Source organism: Scardinius erythrophthalmus (genome assembly GCF_964197995.2).
Source record: "Scardinius erythrophthalmus genome assembly, chromosome: 10".
NCBI classification, from domain to species: Eukaryota; Metazoa; Chordata; class Actinopteri; order Cypriniformes; family Leuciscidae; genus Scardinius; species Scardinius erythrophthalmus.
The window spans coordinates 42726076-42749252 of NC_138230.1; the positions used below are offsets into that span (position 1 = coordinate 42726076).

The window sequence follows — 23177 nt, forward strand, 5'->3', positions numbered from 1 at the left end:
TGTTGTGTTTTGGGGTAAGTGGCCAAAGTGGAACGGGAACAAGAGGGGCAGCCCGGACGCCCTGATCCGGAGCCATGTGGCTCAAGTCACTGTACTTCTATAGAAGAGGCTTTTCAAGTGGGTGTAAAAAAGAAGGAAAAACAGTGGGTTGTGATTTAAACACACACACACACACAAACAAAATGAGCAATTACAAAACTCCTGGCTTTTTTTTGTCCAGTGTTTTTCTTTGATGACTCAGGGACCAGGGGGATGTGGATAGTACATGTGTGAGTGTGTGTGTGTGTGTGTGTGTGTGTGTGTGTACTTCTGAGAGCCATTAGAACGAGACTTTGGGATCAAGTCTCTAAAATGGGCTGCTTGGCGCTTCTCTAACTCAGAGATGCCTCTTTGATGCCCTTGGTGTCTGGACTGAATATTGAGTAAAGCCCCACTAATAAACCTGAGTGAATTTGGAGGGCATGATCTCTGCATTTGAGAGCCCATTTCAAGCTCATAATCATATTCCATAGATTCCTGTCTAAGCTGCTTTGGCTAGATTGGCTTTAAAACACTGGAGGATGCGACATCAGAGAGCAGATTGGCAGACCCGACAGAGCCCTATTATGATTAGATAACATACTAAATACTAGATGAATATTTCAGTTTAATGGATGGTAATTTCTTACTAATTCATATCAAAGCAGTTGGTGGAAATAAAGTTGTCTTTCAGGCTCGGTGTCCCATTTACTCAGAATCAAATAGAATCAAAGCTAAACTCATTATGATGGAACGGGGTATTCCCAGGGCAAATCTGAGTAAATATAGACGATCCTTTCCCTTTGTTATGCATTCGCATCACAGTCTAAAATATCTGCAGATGGAAAATTAGTCATCTGCAATTCAATCCACGAAAGACGGGTGAAGAAACTGAACTCACTGAGTGATAAAACAATATGGTCTGGAGCATAAAATCAATTTTTTTACTTCAACATACAACTTTAAATATGTATGAAGTGTTAAAAGAATAACTCTATAATAATTCTGACATCATTCACTAACCTTTGAGTCTTTCTAAGCCTTGGTGGAACAAAAAAAGGTGTTATTTAAAATTTCATATGATGGTTTCAGGACACTATGGGGCGTATTTTAACAATCTGAAACGCAGGTATCAAACACGAAACGCAAGTAACTTTGTGGGCGGATCTCGGCGGGATAAATGACTCTTGTGCCCGACACAAATCTAAAATGTGTTGGTCTGGAGTAGCTACAATACTCATAGGTGTGGTTTGGCCGTAACATGAAATAAACCAATCAGAGCATCATCTCACATTCCCTTAAAGAGCAGGCGCGCTTGTTCCATAGCGGATTGCTATTATAACGGCGGATTTGCCAGGCGCACGCCAGGAGCGGTTCACAGCCGAGGAGACCGGCGTTCTCGTCAGGGCCGTAAAAGACAGAGAAGTGACATTGTATGGGGATGGAGAAACCCACCCAAATTAGCTTCGGTTATTAGCTTCGTTATGATAATTTGGGTAAATGTGTAAGCTAGATTTATGCCTATTTTTTCACATCTTCATGGACACCACAGTGATTTCCCTCATGTGGAATATTTTTCCTTGTAATTATGTATGGTTTCAAAAATGTCAATTGCTACAACTGTGTAGATGAGGAAGTGTATATGTTGTGCAAACGCTACATTATGGCCAAGCATGCGCCCTTAAAATAGCATCTGAATAACGCGCCACTAACTTTAGACTAGGTTTTTCCTGGTCTGTGGCGGAATTGTTTTCTGAAACTGCAAAATAGCACCAGGGAACGTTTGCGCCGGAACACACCTCCTCTTTTCACTGAACTGCCCCCGGGAGCGCAAGGTCATTCCCTAATTTACCGAAATGTGTCTGTGGAGGGAAAAGTCCGCTGTGCGTCGGGTGCAAAATAGGAATGATACATGCGTCGTGTACAAAGTCAATTGCGCTGGGTGCAAGATAGGACCCTATTTGTTTAAGTTACATGGACAACATATGTAATATTATACTTTTATGATGTTATTTTTTTATGACTGCGCCTGGTCCCCATCCATTTTCATTTTTTGGAAGAGAGCGTTTTCAATAACTTGTATTATGTGTTCTACAGAAAAAAGAAAATCATTCAAATTTAGAACAACAGAGTGAGTATAAAATTATTTTAATTATTAGGTGAACTATCCCTTCATTCAGGGCTTTAGGGAAACCTAATATGCTAATCAGACTAATCAGAGAAACATACATAACATTGTGATTGTTGGTGTGACTCGCAGTCGTTTTCCCTCAATACGTCTCAGAGTCATTAACCCCGAGTGAAAGCTGACAAGGGCCGAGGATCAATATGAAAGCATGTAACAAACTATAAATACTAGTCAGCAGCCCGAGGTCAATATGATCAGTGTAAACGTAAGCCACTTTATTCGCCTGCTGGGGATGGAAATGACACAGTATTGCCAGATAATCATTGAAACAGAATGCATGAGTTTGCAGATCGTCTCAGGTTCCCAAAAAGTATTTAAATCATTCAATATCCCACACAGCCAAATGATATAGGGCTTAAACAGTTTAAATTCTACTTGCGCTGTTAAAATAAACCCCATAGCGGTCGGTGAGGAGTTGGATTCGATAAACTGGTAAAACATGTCTATCAATGGAGGGTTATTATCATTAACTAAAACTAAAATTAAAGACATTTCTGTTAACTGAAATAAAGCTGAAATAAAATAAAATATTAAGGTTACTTGAAAAAAGTGAAAATGTGAAATGTTTCCTTAATTGGCAATAAACTGAAATAAGTTGAAGTTGAAGAACTAAAATTATTAACTTGAAATTAAAATAAATTGTTATACACGTTTTAGTTTAGTTTCCTCTCTGTTTGATTGTTTCCCGTTTTCCAGTGTTCCCTAGTGAGTTTCCTGGCTGTTAATTACCGGTAGTTCTTATGTATCGGACGTAGGCCAGTAAGTGTGTAAACCTCACTCCCCTGATCTCCCACATCGAATCCCACTCGGAGTGGGTCGAGTAGGACCGGTTACACTTATAGTACACAGCTGTTTCTGTTCTACTCATTATTTCCCTGCTTTATATACCCATAGTTTCCTCAAATTCTTTGTCCGGTATTGTTGGTGTTAAGGGTAGCTGTTATTCTGATACTCCTGCTTTTTAAAAGACTCTTTTATTTAACTTTAATTTTGTGCATGTTCATCTACCTAACAACAATATATAATATGTGACCCTGGACCACAAAACCAGTCACGAGTCGCACTGGTATATTTGTGGCAATAGCCAACAAAACACTGTATGGGTCAAAATTATAGATTTTTCTTTTATGCCAAAAATCATTAGGATATTACGTAAAGATCACATTCCATGAAGATATTTTGTAAATTTCCTACCTTAAATATATAAAAAATGTACTTTTGTGAGTGGATACAGCACAATCGCCAAAAGAAATTAACAACTTCAAAGACTATTTTCTCAATATTTAGATTTTTTTGCACCCTCAGATTCCAGATTTTCAAATAATTGTTTCTCAGCTAAATATTGTCATACCCCAACATACTATACATAAATGGAAAGCTTATTTATTCAGCTTTCAGATTATGTGTAAATCTCAATTAAAAAAAAAAAAAATACTCATAAGACTGGTTTTGTGGTCCAGGGTCACATACAGTATATTATATACTGTAATATGCTATATACATATAATATATATATACTATATGTATATAGTATATGTATATAGTATATACATATACTATATACATATATTATAATACCAAATATTATATCCTATAATATTATAAACTATAATAAAACTAAACTAAAAATAACACTGGTGTGGAGCGTCTCACCATGATAACTGAGCACAAAGAAACCACTTCCACTGAAGTCACTGTGGAACTTGATGAGGATCTGGTTGGATGTGCTGTAGACAGACTCTAGGGCTGTGTTCCCACTGAACTGACCGATCTGGGGTGAACTCTGGTCTGGACCATCCCTGCAAAACACACAAATCAACATTTATCCACAACTACATCCAATTAGAAAGGCCCACGTCAGCTGATGTACTGAATTTAGAAGCAAAGCAGTGTATTTATATATATATATATTTGCACAAAACCCACATGCAATCTAGTTTGAGTATTTAAATGAAGTCATTGTCACTCCTTTTAGTGCAAACACACCTCCTTTCTAGAAAAATGAAGCTCATTATACTGTACATTCCGCCTTGTTTCACCTGGTGCAGTTAACGTTGCACTATTACTGTGGGTGGTAAACGGAATTTGTTTAAAAGATTTTCTGTTTGGCAGGAGTATTTCATTAAATTATGACCAAATGATGAAAAAAAAAAAGCTTTATAAGTGGGCATAAAGTCAAGCATACTTTTGGCATTTAAATTAGAGTCCTAAAACAACACAAACAAATTGTCTCTGTGTGTGTGTCCTGAAACAGCCAGTAAAGAATCTGCAGTTACACATAGAGTTAATCAATTAAACAGTTTAAGACTCTCCACTCTCTCTTAAAGTAGTTTATAAATGTGACTTTAACCTAGTGGCCCAGCAAAAATAATGACTCTGCAATTACACTGAGAGCAAATAAACTACGTGCTTCATACTTTAAGACTGATCTCTGCTGCAGTGCATCGCTGAGCGCTGCTTTTATGAACCATATTGTCTAAAATGGGACTTTAATCTAGACAGCAATATATCCCCTATTATTGACTGCAAGAAAAAGCAAGAAGTGCATCTCCAAAGCAGGCAGTCATTTCTCTGTGTCTAGTAGTTTATTAAGCTCTATTCCTGCTCTATCTGCGGTTGTCTTTACATTAGGCCAGCCCAGCAGAAATGCATAAAGTCTTTGTTCCTGTACATGAACAATAGAGCTGGACTAATGAACCAGAAGACACCGTTTTATCTAGGTCACCTATGATGCATGAGATGGTCACTAGGAGCAGCTCACTGAGGAGCCGATGGAGAAATACGGGTTCGTTCACGAGTCTTAGTAGAGCATGAAGTCATGCAGCTTTTGGGAAAGACTGAAGCAACATGCAACAGAAATGCAAACTCAATTTCAGGTCAACACAGAGTAAAAAAAAAAAAAACAGAAAAAAATGCAGCAATAATGTAACTTCTATCTGTGGTGAAAATGCATTATTTAAACCAACTGGTTTATTGGGTACGCAGAATCCATCAATAAATAAAAGTACCCTCTGGAATTTTTCTCAAACAAGAGGGAACTCTGATATGAAAAGTGAACAGATGACATTAATTACTGGATTCATCCTGGGTTTCTTTCAATGCATTATTCCATCTCCCCCGCAACTAGGTGTCACAACGATGTGAAGGACAATTAGTCAAAAGTCTCTGCTCTTCCAAACAACCAACTGGCCTTAAAGCGACTCTGTGAGACACACTCCTGCTATAGCCTACAGTTATCTGTGACTACATCTCTCAGAAATATATCAATAAGATATACACCAATAACTTCACAAATAGCTTTGATTCAGAGGCTTGGAAGACGTACTTAGGGACTTTCTCCTCAAAGAACTTTAAGTATAAAATCTGTATTGTTGTTTACTTGTTCCTTATATTATCACTGCTAAACCTCTAGAGATATTTCTTCTTGTTTGAAGACACACTCCCTTTGGAGTCTAAAACACCAAAGCAAATGGGCTTAATTTCTGTGAGGAGACCAAAACCAGTTCAGAAAGCCAATAAAATGTAGTATGCCTAATTAGCAACATTTCTTCCTGAAAGGTTGAAGAGACAAAGCTCAAGGGAAATTATGCACAAAAGCGACAAAAAGTCATTTATGCCGACAAACTAAACATACGACAACTTTTGAGCAAGATAATTAAGGTGCATTTAAGAAGTTTACATTTTTCTTATATAAAATATACTTAATATATATATATATATATATATATATATATATATATATGCTAATGGACCCTGAGTCTGACAATAAAGTTGAACTGAATTGAACTTATATATAAAAAAATATATATTTTAGACACATGCACTATTGATAAAAAGAGCTAAACATCAAATTTGATCTACATTGAAATATTAAAGCAGTATCTAAATATAGATGTAAATTTTGCTACTATGCAATTTGGTCTCAACCAAACCCTGACAAAGTCAAGCAAAAAGAAGTTAAGTTTCCATTTTAGTAACATGACACCACATTAGGGAACGCAGATCCTGAAAATCGTCTCCTGACTTGAGGAACTGTGCAAAGGCAATTTATATAACCTCTTTTCAAATGGAGATATACTGTGATGCTTAACCAAGCAAACGTGGTGGCAGCAAGTCCTAAAATAGTGTTTGAGAGATTTAAGGGATGATTTCCTTCCACGGCTACAAGCGAGCGTGCTTTGGGGCTTCCTAGAGGACCGCAGGCTGTTTCACACACGAGAGCGAGTGTCTTACGTTCAAGGACGTTTGGAGTCCTCATTCATCTGCATATGCAGTCCCATCTCTCTTACTTCTTCAGCGGTATTATTATTGATCATATACTGATGAATATGAACTGATTCCAAATAAGCTCATCATCACATAAGAGATTTTTATGAGAGTTTACCAGACAGTGATGTAGTCATAGATGGGTTCAGTGCTGAGGACGGTGAAGTTGATATAGATGCCGTTTCCAGGTGGCACCCGGACACTCCACACACAGTCCTGGAAATTGGGATATTCAGCTGGGTGACCGGGAGAGAAGATGGTGCCGTTCATGGAGGTGATGTTTCCACCACATAGAGCTTTTGGGAAGATAGAAAACAAAGCAATGCTATCACCATACATTTTGGGCATAGACAGAACATGTGGATAAATGTGACCCTCGATCACAAATCCAGTCTCGAGAAAGCAGCACAATCGCCAACATAAATGAACAACTTTAAAGACGATTTTCTCAATGTTTCGATTTTTTTGCACCCTCAGATTCCAGATTTTCAAATAGTTTTATCTCGGCCAAATATTGTCATATCCTAACAAACCAAACATCAATGGAGCTTATTTATTCAGCTTTCAGATGATGCATAAATCTCAATAAAAATAAAGAAAGACCCATGTAACTGGTTTTGTGGTCCAGGGTCACAAACGTGCACTAAGAATTTGGCACTTATTTGCACAGAAAATAATGAAAAGTAATTGATGTAAACAAGATATTAGACATAAATCTGTGGCCTAGAAAAAGTGGTTTTATATCGTTCAGTTCCAATCTATGCCAAAAGGTGTCAGTAAACAGTTCAAGGCTGCTTCATTTAGAAAATGAACAGGAGCTGGAGAAACAAGAACAAAATGACCTTGTGCATCTTTAAAGCTCATCTCGCTCTGCTATAGCATCACCTCATTGCACTCTGGGAAATAATGTTGACCAGTGAGCCATTGAGAATTTGTTCTCACCATAAAGACGCACGGCACTGTTTAACATCACACATTATGTAGTAATATTGTTGTGATAAGGCAATAAATCTCACCCGTGGGCTTGCGTATAAAGCCATCAGCTGTAAGCGACTGATGACACTTTCATTATAACTTACAGTGAGCAGTTGCATGGATGAAACACTGAGGTCATTCAATTTCAATACCGAATTAAGGAGGAGTATGAGGATTTTATATTGAGGAGAGTAAAACGCACCTTCACAGCGTGGAATAGGGTTGTTCCAGTTCCTGCTGATTCCATGGAGGCACGTTAGAGAGGTTTCGCCAATGAGCGAGTAACCGGGTAAACACTCGAAAGACACCGTCATGCCCACGCTAAAGTCACTGCCTATCACGATACCATTCCTGAAAGGTCGGGGGTCAGGACAGCTCTGCAGCTGATAGGCTGAAGAAAAGAAACAAGGACATAATCACAAGTGAAGGATGAATGCAAAAGACTAAACTCGTCTAACACGTCTAATGGATAAAAATGACCTATTATGCTTTTTTTACATCTTTAACTTTCTTAAGTGTGTAATGTTGCTGTTTGAACATGAAAAAAGCTCTGCAAAGTTTCTCTGTATCAGTGTCACTGTTTCTGAACTCCCTGAAAAGCCTCCATTTCTTCCGGGAACGAACACATCCCAATATTCCTCATTTAAATAATTCAAACACAGAATAAAGGGGCGGAGCCTGGTTGAGTTAGTTAGTAGTGTGTTAAACTGGTGGTTATGATAAGGGGCGGGACATTTCTCAAACACTCTTGAAGCGCTTGACCAATCACAAAACACTGCTCTAGTTGACCAATCAGAGCACATGGTGCTTTTCAGAAGGAGGGTCTTCATAGAGACAGGAACTAAACAGAGCGTTACTGACAGACTGGGAAGGGAGGAGCTGCAACAGTGGAGAATAATGGAAAAATCAAACCTATTCTACTAGAGCCCAAAATCAACACTGTAAAAAAGCATAATATAAGTCTTACCTTGGTATGTAATGTGAAATCCAGGTTTATTCTGGGAATAGTCGCTGTGGAAGAAGAAGCTTGTTTCATGGGTTGTGCTGAAGAGCGAATCAGGAACCTGTGGCCCACTGAACCTGTCAATCACTATACCGGTCTCACTAGGTCCGCTTCGGATCTCCAGGTAGTCGTGGATTGCCTCGGTGGAGAAGTTCAGGAACTGAACGTGAATTCCTTAAACAACATGTCGACCACAATAAGTTATACTGATAAAAGGTAGTGAGTCACGTGATTCTGTAGCTCATTCGTGCACAGTTTAATGGCATGCATGTACCGAAGCCAGTGGGAAGGGTGACCGTCCAGGTGCAATCCAGACCACTTGGGTAGTTGCCAGGAAAACCAGGGCTCAGAATCACTCCGCTAACCTCTGTCATGGCTCCGCCACACTGAGCTGTGAATATACAGATGAAGATTCACTTTATGCGCTGCCAAAATGTAATTTGTTGTACTGTCATGCAATCCTTATTGATTTCTATCTCTACTGCATTACTGAATGATTACAGCACAAAAAAAGTCACATTAGTCAAACACCGTTGGCAGTTTTGAATTAAACCAATCTTTAACCCCTAAAGAAACAAACAGTTCAGTTTGACAAATATGACACATTGATATCTTAAAATTTGAACATTTGGAAACATTTTCAATTCAGGTTCAATTTGTTAACATTGATTAGTGTGTTTATTATCATTAACTATAAATCATTTTTTTGATTCCATATTCATTACTCGGATTTGTTTGATTTTAATGTATAACTGGACTTTTGATTAACGTTAATTCATGTTTATTTATGATATATATTAATATTAACTTTAATTAAATCAAATTAATTATAATTAAACGAATTTAAATTGAGCATATTTCAACTGCTAGAATTATGCTGCTTTTAGTGTCTTAAATGCTGTTAAAAACAGTCACAACACAGTTTCATGAAAGAACTAGATAATCTCAGATGTCAATGTGTTTTGTGAATGCAAAATGCTCAATTTTTCCTTCATTTGATCCCTTTCGGGTATTTTTGCATGCAAATACATCCAGCTGTCATGATATGGAATGAAGATACAGGAAACTGAGTGCAACTGAGGTCATGTGATCCACTACTAGTTGACACTACTAGTCAACATGAAGAAGTTTAACCCAAGCAGTGATGCATCATAATTATACATGAGCATATATAAGTGCAAAGAGCTCTTGTGTACATGTGATCACACTTGGCCAGTAAAACTTCTTGAATCTGAATTACAGAAGATGGGCCTCACACTGTTAAATGACTGTATCAGACTAAACAGAAATAAAAGCAATAAACACGCACTGGTATACAGAGAAATTCTCATTTGCTTGGCACAAAAACAAAAGCTATTGTCTCTTTTAAGAGGCATGAGGCGTGGGGATTTAAGTGGTGATTCCAACAGTAATATGGAGATCACAGCTGAAAGTCTTTGATGGGATGTCTAGTTTTGGCACAGGAGAGGCTGGACAATGTTGCTGCATATATCAGTGGTAGAAAATGCCTTCAAACTTCTTTCAAACAGGAAGCAAGGGGAATTGGGCAGGTCAAGGGACAGCCAACTCAAACATGAGCCAAAGCAATATAAAAGATAAACAAGGTGCTCTTGATCAGAGATGGACTGATCTGAGGAAAAAGACAAACTTGGTGTCATAGAAAAGCATGCTGGCCACACAGGGTGTGCTAGAAACAGAAGGCCTTGATGCAGTGAAAGGCTAAGAGACGTCTGGCGCATCAGCTTGGCAGTCAAAGGGAATCTTCATGTTGCGTTCCACAAGGACCAGATGGAAAAGAGTGCCTCCTCCGCGAACACACACATACAAATCAATGGCCAAATTGGTAATTTCCTCTCTCGAATTGCTATATTTCGGTTTGCAACACTCAAAGCTCACAGACTGTAGGATATTACACTCTGGGCACCGTGTTTCCCATTATTTTGTTAGAGTGTCACTGTAAACTCAAGCATCCAGTGTCATCAGCTGAGGGGTGGAGCTCGCTGTTTGTCTGACTAGCACCACACTGATAAAAATGATTTTGTGGTGAAGTAAATACTATTTAAAAGTGTGGTTTAATTCAATGTTATATTGTTTGAGTGAAATGTATTGCAAAGGAAACTTCAACTAAATAGATATTACTCAACCTTTTACTAGCCAAGTTAAAATGACTTATTTTCTGTTACTTTCTCTTAACTTAGTTAAGTAGAGTTTACTTAATTCCATATGTGAAATTTACTTAAAACTATGCGTGTGAAATTTACTTAAAAAATATTCATGCAAAAACTTGCCAAAGAAAAATGAAGTGTTCAGGAGAACCAATCAACAAAAATGATAAAAAATTCCACTTGAAATTCCACTTGTTGCCACTAGAAGCACTTAAATGACTTAAAGTCAGTCAGAATAGAATTGAGATAGTATTTTCTAGTATGTTGAAGGGAGGGGTGTTAACGTTTTTGATTTAAGATTATGAGTGCACATGAATTGAAAAAAAATAATGATGTGCACGGACAAATCATTTATAATAAACAGCAACATTCTGTAAAAAAAAAAAAAAATCACCATGAGCTTGCAGGGGTGACGTTTCAGCAGACTAAATGATTATTGATTTCGAAATGATTATTGATTACTAACAATTACTAATGATTATTAAAATTACTACACGCATCACCAGAGAGAAGTCTGTTGTTTTCACTGGAAGGTCCAGTTATGACATTATGATTAAACATTGTAAGGTAATTATTTTTTTAATGAAACATATGCATGGATGAATGCTTCACAATAAGATGCAAAGATGCAATTAAAAAAATTATGGTAAAAAAACATGTTGACGAAGGGTAAAATCCACATTCAGTATGTCGAAAAACAAATGTATCTCGATTCTTTACTGATAATTTTTGTGTTAAAAAAGCTTGCCATTTATTTGGAAAAAGGCTTTTGCCATTGACTAAACAAGAGTATTCATGTAAACTCAAGCTTAGAGATATCTTTGCCTTCTGATAAGAGCAGAAAGCATCCAGAAAGGGCTTAAAAAAGTCATAGTTGTTGGAGTGCTTGCATTCAGATTGTGAACGAGCAGCTGGGTGGTGAATTATTGAGCTGAATATTTCAGGATTTTCAGCTTGGCTGAGGCTAAAACAGTTGAAAAATGAAGCCAAACGCTGAAACATAAAGGTTCTAGTTGGCTTTCACTTTAAAAAAGGGCCCCATAAATAAACACCAGATAATCCATCACAATGTTCTATAGCACGATCGAAAACTCTGCCGCGCTCTGCATTTTAGGTTCAGAATTAAATAAAACCTGTCGGGACAGGAGAAGCTTGAGGAGGAGACGATGAATCAAACTTCAGCCGAAACTCACATAACCCATCGAGATGCCTCATATTCAGTTGCTGATGAAAGGGAATCTAAAACTGAGAAACACAATCTTCCACAATGAATTTAATAAGACCGTACCGAGGCAAAGAGGAACCGGATAATTCCACCTCCTCACTGGTCCAGGCATGCATGTGATATGGGCATTTCCCTAGACAAAAACAAAACAGATCAACATTTTTGAATCATAAATACAGCACTGTGCTCCCAGGAATCTATATATGGATGAAAAACTATTTACAAAGAAGTGATCAATGCTCAAAAGAAACATATTGCCCTCACCTGTAAAGAGTATCCTTGCTCACACTGGAACATGACAACATCTCCCACCATGTATCGATCCCCAACTCTAATCCCATAGGTTGGAGTCTGAGGCTCTGGACATGTATCTAGGCCAATAGCTGTAAACACACAGAGATCAAAACTGCAGCAATCATCGGGTTTATAAAAAAATCTCCACAGAGTAGCACAGACAGCTACCGTTCGGAAAAGATTCCAGGTTCAGGTTCCAGGAATATGGAGTGCTGGTGTCTGAAAACATTTGGTTAGAAGGACAGTTTTCTGGCTAATTATTTTATGGATGTAAATATGGACACCTGGCTCTGTTTTGTGTAGAACAGGTGTCTCTCTCTGGCTCAGCATCTGCAGTCATACAGATCATTTGGCAGAATTCTGCTATGAAAATACGTCCGTTGGCCGAGACCAGCTCTTTCCACTGGCATTATCCCTTTGATTACTTGCTATAAAAAGAAGATGGAAAATGTCTGTCTGTCCATCCGTCCATCCATCCGTCCATCCATCCATCCATCCATCCATCCATCCATCCATCCATCCATCCATCCATCCATCCATCCATCCATCCATCCATCCATCCATCCATCCATCCATCCTACTTGTTACTACTATAGAAAATTGACAAACAAAAGGATTTCTCCAAGAGGTCAAGGTCTAGGGTGGGGTATTAAATGCTGGGTGAACTAAAAAAAAACAAAAGAAGAGCTGGATCCAAATGCAATTTTATAGTTTAATAACAAAATAACATAAGACCACGGCGACCAGAGGACCAGGGAACCGAATGAGCATCACCAAACATACATCCAACAATGGACATCACCAGACAAAGAACATGAGAAACACTTGGGTATAAATACACTCAAGGGGAGACTGGCAAACAAGACACACCTGGGAACAATCAGGAACCAATCAATAAGAAAAACTACAAAGGACTACAAAACTTGGTACATAACTAATGAACTATCCATCCATCCATCCATCCATCCATCCATCCATCCATCCATCCATCCATCCATCCATCCATCCATCCATCCATCCATCCATCTTGTTACTACAATAGAAAATTGACAAGCAAGAGGATTTCCCCAAGAGGTCCAGGTCTAGGGTGGGGTAATACATGCAGTACAGAAGGATGTTGAGCTTTATTTAACAGACCCGGTCATTTAAAGGGCATCAATAGAGTAATGCTGTTACATTCTGCTGCTGTGTTGTACCTGTGTATTCCAGATGGAAGCCGGCTGCTGACACACTGATGTCTGACACAAAGTTCAGGTAGAGGTTGTTAGACGTGCTATTCAGGAGCTGAGGAATGGTGGTTCCTGATAAAGGAGAAACTGCGTTATGAATGTTGAAGATTAAGAAAAGCTGTGATTCTTTAACTTCTGCACAGTCAAAATCACACCAGCTGGGGTTGAAATAAAAAACAGATAAGGTGGATTACCAAGCAAAGACGTTCAGAGCATACGGGAAGGGTGGCCTAAGACCACATAAGACTCTTATTAATGGGAACATCTTTAATGTTCATGCTGTGAAGAAAAGTTGTGGTACACCTGTTAACATTTGTCTTTTGACACAGCAGCCTCACTGTTTTAAATACTTCCTGCTGTACAGTTCAACTATGAGGTCAACTTCTCAGCTGCTGGAAACATCTAAATTACTGCTCCCGCAGCGCAGCCATGAAAGCCTTCCCTGTCCCTGAAAGCAAGATAAAGTCACCGTGTTCCCAACAGGACACTCTAAACCAGTGTCTCCTATCCTCCAGGAATAGCCCAGAAACACTGTTACAAACACTGTGTCTTCATGACAAGAAGAGCATTGAGCCATCAGGGCTCCGCAATGACAAGCTGTTAGCATCAGTACACTTCTTCTGGCCGCTCGGTTAACAAACAAATGAAGTGCTGAGTGTCGAGGTGCAGAACCCATTACACGTGCTGCCAAACAGAGCAATTCATTAGCTAGCCAAAAACAGCACTGAGCCTGAAACCTGAGCCTCCTCCAAGTTTGCTGGCTTCAAAAATTACAAACAATTTTTCAAGGTGTGACTCAATTAATGATATCAAGTTCTGGTAATTTTTTGTAAAGACTAAGAGCAAAGATTATTTTGTTTGGAAGGAGGCATTAAACCACTCCTAATGTAATATGGCTGTAAAATGAATTACGCAAGCTTATAAAATGACACTAGTCAGGAATACTTCATTCTGATTGGTCAATCGCGGCTTTCAGCGGTGAGATATTTCTGAATGATCATTGCATGCAGCATAACCAACCTTATTCCTTACGATTACAAAAATGAACCATCTACAGCAACCGTAGTAAAGTGTCCAGTCTATAGAATGTTTATTTTCCATATTTTCAAAACCGAAATTAGGGTTCGCGAAGAATTACAGCTTATATTTTAAAATAAAAAGATCAACTATTTTGTTTAGCTGCACCATTGATTAACTTAAAAAAAAACTTGAACATGCAAATGTTTTGTTAAATTATTAAAATATTAACTTAAAATCTCATGTGGTGAAAGACAAAAAAGTAGACCTACATATACAGTATATACTGATTAGAGGTCATTGGAGTAAAAGATCAGCCAGAGATTTCAACTTCCAAAACAGGAAAACATCTACCCTGGAAATCCAGAGTTCTCGCGAGAGCACAAGTTGAATTTGCTCAGCGAGTTTACTCTGGTGTCGAGTAATGATGCTCATTAAAAATGCCCTTGTATCCGAGCTGCACCAATCACATCGGGTTATCTGATATAGGCGGGCCAGAGGCGAGATGACGACAGCGCTGTGACATCGAAGTCATTAGTAAACATTGCAAGATGGCTATGGATGAACACCAGTTGTTTGAAACGGCTTTGGTCGCTACAATGAACGAGTTAGACTTGGCTTTTTATCTAAAAGAGGAACAGAAGACGCCGCTCGAATCGTTCCTTTGCAAGAAGGGCGTTTTTGCTGTTTTGCCGACCGGATACGGCAAGAGTCTAATCTACCAGTTAGCGCCGCTGGTAGCTAAGCGTATGGGGCTTGTTGGGATTGGTCGTAGTGTTATCCAATTGCGTGCAGTGAGATTTTCAAATGCATGCTTGGTGCCGCCCCTCGAGCTGGCCAAGTTTCATTAGTCGATGCCAGACCATTAATCTTTCAGATTTAGTTCTGGATTTCCAGGCTAGGAAAAAGCATGTACTTCTCCAGTAGTTAAACTCTCACCTGAATAGCTGCCCAGTCTGGGTGCATTGTTGTCTGCGCCATCATAGAAATCCAGAGAATCCCAGTTATGTTCTGTGGCAAAACTCACAACTTGGATCTGATTTATAAAGAAAGTTAAATACATGAGCAAGAAGTGGTAGATAAAAAGCACAAAGACAGTCAATAAAGTAAATAAAATCTATCTATCTATCTATCTATCTATCTATCTATCTATCTATCTATCTATCTATCTATCTATCTATCTATCTATCTATCTATCTATCTATCTATCTATCTATCTATCTATCTATCTATCTATCAATCTATCTATCAATCATCTATCTATCTATCTATCTATCTATCTATCTATCTATCTATCTATCTATCTATCTATCTATCTATCTATCTATCTATCTATCTATCTATCTATCTATCTATCTATCTATCTATCTATCTATCTATCTATCTATCTATCTATCTTTTACATTGCCACAAAATAAAAATAAATTCAGTTTATTTGAACTTTTATATATTTTGAGAAAAGGTTTCCATAAATATTGATAATAAGAAATATTTCTCGAGCAGCAAATCATTATATTAGAATGATTTCTGAAGGATCATGTGACACGGAAGACTGGAGTAATGATGCTGAAAATTCATCACATAAAATAAATAACATTTTACAATATATTCACATAGAAAACAGTTTTTTTCCAGTGTAGACAGCGTCACTGATTATAATGAAAGTGATTTTGGGGGATTTGTTGTATTTGGATGAGTTGCGACATATATCAACAAAATCACTACATTTGCAAAAAACAAAAAAACAACAAAAAAAACAGGCAAGGTGAGGAAACAGACTGTCGCTGAAGTTTGTAGAACTGTACTCCCCGTCATTTCTAAATTAAACATTGCCTTATGCATAATTAACTAGACATTAACAATTCCCTTTATTGTAGTTTAAACTTTTCGATCACTGACGCTTCTTGTCTGAAACATTTAATTTGAGGAACTTCAAACAAGCTCCTCCACTCACTTGTATCCCAGCTCCCTCAGGAACAGACACCTTCCACACACAGTTGAGGTTGTTATCGTAGGGTTCCGGGTAACCCGGGGACAAAATGGTCCCCTTACGCATCGCCAGGATCCCTCCACAAGGCACTGTGAAGACGAATCAAAAGACAGGAAAGTGTGTTAGAAAAAGCATTAACTTTCAGTGCTGTGTAAATGGATGGAATTCATCAACCTTGGTACAAAAGAGAAGCAACTTTTGATGAGTAATCAAAGCCAACTTGGCTGTATGATTACTCACGACTAGGCCTTGATGCTTTCCTGCCTTTAAAAATATACTTGCTTTTTATAAATAGATACTGAGTAGGTGTTCATATGATTCTGTAAGCAGCATCCAACTAGGTTTTACATTTAGTTAAACAAAAAAAACTTTAATGAAATGAAAAATGCTACAAAGATATTGGCTTGGAGCAATGGAAAAGGTAATGGGATTATAAGATACAGAAGATATATTGCATATGATTTCTCAGCCCACTTTTTAAAGAGAACCTATTTTGCCCTTTTATAAAGTCTTGATTTTGTTTTTAGGCTCTACTAGAATAGGGTTTCATGCTTGAATGCTCAAAAAAAATACATTATTTCCCCCCAATTTTACATTATTGCAGCTCTTCTCTTCCCTGTCTGTCAGTAACGCTCTGTTTAGTTCCTGTCTCTATGAAGCCCCTCCTTCTGAAATGCACACTGTGCTCTGATTGGTCGGCTGGATCAGTGCGTTGTGATTGGTCAAGTGCTTTGAGTGTGTTTGGGAAATGTCACGCCCCTTACCATAACCACCAGTTTCAACACACTACTAACTAACTCAACTAGGCCCCGCCCCGTATTAATTATTTAAATGAGGAATATTGTGACGTGTTCGTTCCCCAAAGAAAACTCAAGACTACAATAGGGAGATCACAGGGAGTTAGACCACATCAATAGACCACAGGGAGTTCAGAAACAGTGACACTGATATAGAGAATAACTCGTGGAGGGACTTTGCGTTTTGTAACTTTGCAGAGCTTTTTCATGCTCAAACAACAACATTACACACTAAAGCAAGTTGAAGATGTAAAAAAGCATAAAAAGCAGAGGTCCTCTTTAAAGGTAGAAGTGTCTGTCAGTGCGGTGTCAATTGTCCTTAAGAAAGTCAATCATACAGGTTTGGAATGACATAAGGATACGTACTGTAAATGATGACAGAATTTTTATTTTTGGGTGAACCATTTCTTTTAATTACGTTCTCCTAGTTGCTGCATTTTACACTCTAAATGTCATTTTTACTGCATTTAAAAAGCACAACGTAGCACAGAAAGATCAGGAAAGACTGTCTCCTACAGGAGAAGCCGGATAAGCAGTTTTCTCCTGTTTGCTGGAGCAGATCTAGAAGCCACTGAGTGGATCTGTCAATAACAAAGCACAGGCTGCTATCTGACTCTGGCAGGGCAGAACTGTCTTTGTTATCCTATGCTTAGGTAAGATGCTATCTGTCAAGGACAAGCGTATAATCTAGAGGTCAAAGCCAATCACTTTGTTTAAACAGCTACGAGTGGGTAGGGACATCCTGATTGATGCAGAAAGAGAGCTGGATGGGGAGCGAGGAGAAACAGGGAGGCCGGATATGGAGCAGGGCTCAATATATCTGTGTCAGATTCTTCAATTATTAACCAAATTCACTTCCCTGCAACTTTGGGGTCATTCATTTTTAAGCAGTGATATATAGAATACAGCATGCGCTCAGGTAATCATGTGAAATATCACAGATCTCTGACCTTTTCCACAGAGATGAGCAGGGAAACAAAACAAGGTGTGAAACGATAAAGCAGACGCCTGTCATGAGCAACATTACAGTTTTCCCATATTTTGTCAGCATTTGTAACATATAGGTGTACCTCTGCTTGGGAGGGAAAAAAATATAATGAAATATGATTTTTTTTTTCTTCCTAAAGTAACATCAACAGTGAGACCAGCTCGAGTAATGATGCTGAAAATGCAGCTTTGCATCACAGAAATAAATTCTATTTTAAAGTATATTAAAATAGAAAACCATTATTTTAAATTGTAATAATATTTCACAATTTTACAATTTTTTTTTCTGTATTTTAGATCAAATAAATGCAGGCTTGATGAGCATGAGAGAGTTTCCAAAATGTTGACCGGTACTGTGTGTGTGTGTGTGTGTGTGTGTGTGTGTGCGTGTTCATATGTGTGTATATATATATATATATATATATACATATTAATTACTGTGTTTCTATGTATATATATATATATATATATACACATACATACATACATATACATATATACTATATATTTATATATATACTGACTGCTGAACACACAGCTCTTTCTGTCTTTCAGCCTAAATATGACAGGAAAAACATAATAGTCAAATGTGTAGCAGAAAATCCATAGCAAGACAGAAAGAGAGATTGACAGAGACACAATTAGGAGGCTTGTTAAAATCAGATGTCTTACTCTGCTAAACACCTCTCTAAAACTAAACAGCTGAAGAGTGTCTGCTTGTATCATGATATTTGACCTCAGCATGTTTCCCTGTGCTAACTTAAACAAAATCTGCCTGATTAACACTGATACTCCCGGTCACATTCTGCACAGCTTTACTTCAGCTTGTGTTTTGCTTCGCTGCGATGTATCATTCAGCTGATTATGCTTGGTTACACAACCTAACTGTGAAGACAAAAGGCCACATCGATTGTGCGTCACTGATGAGGTTTGAACTTACCGACGCAAGTGGGCAACGTGTCGTTCCACTGAGCCAGAGCATCAGGGACGGTCTCGCAGTGAATGGCAGAGGAGCCGTGGAGTGTGTAGCCTGGGTTACACTCGAACATCACTGACGCACCCACGGCGAAGTTGTTGCCGATGCGCTTGCCGAAGCGAGGCTCTGGAACAGAATTGCACTGCGTGGCGCTGGTCCTTGGTACAGCTGAGACAGGATCATACAAGAGAGAGTTTAACTTCGCAAAGGAGTGCTTTGTGTTTCTATTGGGGTTTAACGGTACACGTATTCCTACCAAAACGCTCGGTTCGGTGTACAGAGTTGTTTTAAACACTGCACATGCTGAACTTTGTGTGCGCAACAATTTCAAACTCTGATTTCCCTCTAGGATGGGACGATATGGTTTATATTGATATACGCTGATGTTGCAAACACATCTGAAAAATAGGTCTCATAGTGCACGATTGAAGTTGTCTTAATCATGACACATGCTTTATATGATATATATAAACCTACATGGCTTGCCCTACTGTCAGATGCATGCACTCTAAAAAATACTGGGTTGTTTTAACACAATTTTGGGTCAAATATGGATAAACCCAAACATTGGGTTAAAAATTTAATTTAAAAATGTAACCCAGCCATTGGGTTTGTCCATATTTGACCCAAAGTTGGGTTGAAACAACCCAGCATTTGTGAATGTTTAAAATTCAGGCAAGTATTTCTATTCCACTGATAATCTTGACAGCAAACTAGTGTTTAACTTCGTAGAAGACAAGTGCCATGGAGCGCAATAATTCGAACCTATTTTAACCAACATATTTTGCTTTTTGCATGAAAACTGTAAGCCCTTCAAATCTCTTCTCTCAATTACAACATTGTGTTTCAGCAATATTGACAGGCTTTTTTAAAGGCAGACATGGTTTGTTCAGTAAACCAGTGTTTGAACCACTGCCGTACCGAAAACATCCCGAACCATCGTTTTTTGTGTACCGTTACACCCCCAATGAAAGGGCCTGAAATACTTATTATCAAAAACAAACAAACGTGTATCTGAAAGAGAAAGACATTTATTCAATCTACATATATTTCTTTTAAAAAGGCTGTTTTTGAAACTATCTTCCAGTAAGTGGAAGAAACACAACTTGAAAATGTCAGGCCTTGACCTGCTAACTAATTCTGGATTCTACCGGTTTCCTGCGCTTATAGATATGTAGATAACATTGTAGATATCTTGTTAAATGCCAATTTAAATCACAAATCAAACAGAGATATAAAACCAGGCATTTGAAATGCCACATAATTCTCCTCAATCTAAAAGTGGAGAATATGATTCATCAGGAACAGACTAGGTTTTGAACTTGTTATTCTTAAAACTTAGAAGAGGAGTCCATTTGATTGACTACCAAAGTACCAAAATAAAGACGTGTGGGAGAAATGCTTTAGAACAAACCGTTCTTTACATTTCAAGGATCTTTAAAGATATTAAAACAATGCGAAGCTATTTAAAGCTTCGTACAAAAATTTGAAACATTTGCTGAGGTAAGTAGCATGTATACCACTAAAATTATTAAATGGGAATAAAAACTAAAACTAAAACTGAAATGAAAATAAATTATACCTAAATAGCGCTATTTAAAAAGTAACAACAATAAAAGAACAAAAGCACATTTCTAAAAAATGAAACTAAAGTTTATGATTGTATGTTTTGTACTGACTAGTGTTATAGGAAGTAACAAAAATATTTTCAATAGTCTTGGATGTTGTATAAATACAATAAATAGAAATATTTTTCTTGATAGAGCTGAAAACTGACCTTGGTATACAAAATGAAAGCCTTTGGCAGTTTCTGGTCCAACTGTAGTAAACTTGATAGTTATTTGATTTCCCGTACTCAAGGGCAACGACTCGCCTGGAAAACAGACACAGAGTAAATATATTTCAAAATTGCATTTTGGAGATCTGTATCATTTTTGCTTCTTTAGGCTTCAAAAGACTTCTGATAGAGAAGTATATCTGCAGAGGGGAAAATTCTCTTTTTATGTTGAACTCCCATGTGGCTGTTCAATCAAATAACAATAACCACCTTCCAGAGTAAAAAGCCACTGACGGATCCATTTACTACAGGACGCTCCTACACAAATTATGAGATAAACACACAATTTACTCCGCCTCATCACATTCACACCAGAGTGACAGCTATTTTTTATTCTTCTATCTTCCTCTATTAACCACATCTTTGTTTAGTATTGTTCTGAGTGTAGTCAGTGCAGTCCAACTCAATGCAGTCCAAAAGCACAGAAAATAACAGCATCACATCACACATTTTCCATGATGATGAATATTGACCACGGTGCATTGATTGTTTGAGCTTTACCTGAGTGAGACCCAGAGAGAGAAGACAGCAGAGAGGACTGTTGCGTTGGCCCATCGTAAATGTCCACAACATCATTCAGTGACGTCTGGAACAGGACAAACTGTCCAAATAGAACTGAGGGGGAGACAAAAACAGGCAAAGTGTCAAAATGTTCACAAAAAAATGGATACGTTCTTGATTACTGACCAACAAAATGTCAATTTTTTCCGAGTGTCCTTGCAAGCACAGTCTTAAATGAGTTAAACGAAACCTTAAATAAACATTGTGAGTTGTGAGAAAATGTTATGTGTGTCAGATCCACGTCATGTCCGGCAGGTCTTAAAGTGACAGCAGCCTAATAAACCTGCAGTTGTGATGTCTGTCATTAAAGCAACACCAAAAGACTTTTTATCTTCGGTCCCCCTACAGTTTGGAAGCGGAATTGTCCATTACAACTGTAGTAAATAATTTAGCCTACCGCAGCCTGCCGTCGCACACACGCTCGCTGTTTATCCAGCACCGGCTTACGAATGAACGATGTCCACAGACAAGGTAGAGTATGTTGCATGATTTTATGAAAGTATGATGTATTGCGACATCAGAAACGAAGAACAACAAAATAATGACTAATGTAACGCTTGCCGTAAAGCAAGTCAAATTTGTAGTTTCTTATGTCTCATTCGAACTACAGAAACACCATCCGATCTGGCAAACTTGCATAGTGCGGTTATAGCGGATTTAGGGCCGCAAAGTGAATGCAGAAGTGCCGTTCACCCTGTTACGACTTGATGAACCACTGAAACAATTTTGGAAACATTATTTTAAGGTACAAAATAATCTTTGGTGTTGCTTTAAGGTTAATCAAAGAACAAAAGAAAAAGAGAAATTCATCCACTGCTCCTGACTGAATAACAAAATTAATTTATATTTAATTCACAATTCATGCAGTGAAGACTGAAGTGTTTGATAACTATTTAATTTCTGTATATATCCTGTTAGACCTACATGGAAATCTTAAAACACTGTTTACAAGGTTACATGGGCCAAAAACAACGAAAACAATAACGTTTTATGCGTTTTGACAGAGCAAGGAAGAATCTGACTGGGCCACTAGAAAAAACTGAGCCCTGATATATTGAAGGGCAGGTAAATGTGACATTTATTATAATGGGTTAAGTTACTTTATATTAAAAGTTGTTATATTTTTAAAAGCTTAATAAATCTTTAAATTGATAGCTTTTAATTACACTGTAATGCCGAATGGCTATTATTAACGGCTAAAATTGAGAAAATAAATCAATTGCATAGAGACATCAGTAGCAGTAATGGTGTCTGTGATATCGGCCTTCTTTCAAAAAAAGATGACATTTATTTATGTTATATTAAACAAATATTTAATGAAATAACTTGTAAGAAAATAAAGAAATTGCTAAAAATGTAACTAAATTATCATGAATGTAAAAAAAAAAACCTGTGTACATTCACTTAAAATTTTATTTTACATTTATTAACTGAAAATATAGTTTTTTTTACATTGACCATTCATCGACCATAATGCACACTAACCAAAGTGACCTCTCGATTGTTGAGAATCTTACAAGCAAAATGTCATGAAAGGTTTTCTGCCTGTATTACTCATTTACTTCACACACATTTAGATTCCCATTTAGAAGCCACTATAGTCAAGTCAAGTCAAGTCACCATTATTTATAGCGCTTTTTACACTACAG

The 23177-nt window shown here is 37.7% G+C and overlaps 1 protein-coding gene across 1 annotated transcript in view; it reads right to left on the reverse strand.

Annotated features, from left to right (window-relative positions):
- The window catches only part of csmd3b (CUB and Sushi multiple domains 3b), a 455685-nt gene that overhangs the window by 85838 nt on the left and 346670 nt on the right, over positions 1-23177 (reverse strand). The window contains exons 32-44 of the mRNA XM_081376961.1: positions 21469-21582; positions 20908-21003; positions 19095-19298; positions 16335-16459; positions 15320-15416; positions 13331-13435; positions 12105-12223; positions 11904-11973; positions 8725-8841; positions 8415-8624; positions 7650-7838; positions 6591-6768; positions 3860-4005 (exon numbers count right to left, since the gene is read on the reverse strand). Coding sequence (XP_081233087.1) covers positions 3860-4005; positions 6591-6768; positions 7650-7838; positions 8415-8624; positions 8725-8841; positions 11904-11973; positions 12105-12223; positions 13331-13435; positions 15320-15416; positions 16335-16459; positions 19095-19298; positions 20908-21003; positions 21469-21582 — 1770 coding nt within the window. The remainder of the gene's footprint in view (positions 1-3859; positions 4006-6590; positions 6769-7649; positions 7839-8414; positions 8625-8724; positions 8842-11903; positions 11974-12104; positions 12224-13330; positions 13436-15319; positions 15417-16334; positions 16460-19094; positions 19299-20907; positions 21004-21468; positions 21583-23177) is intronic.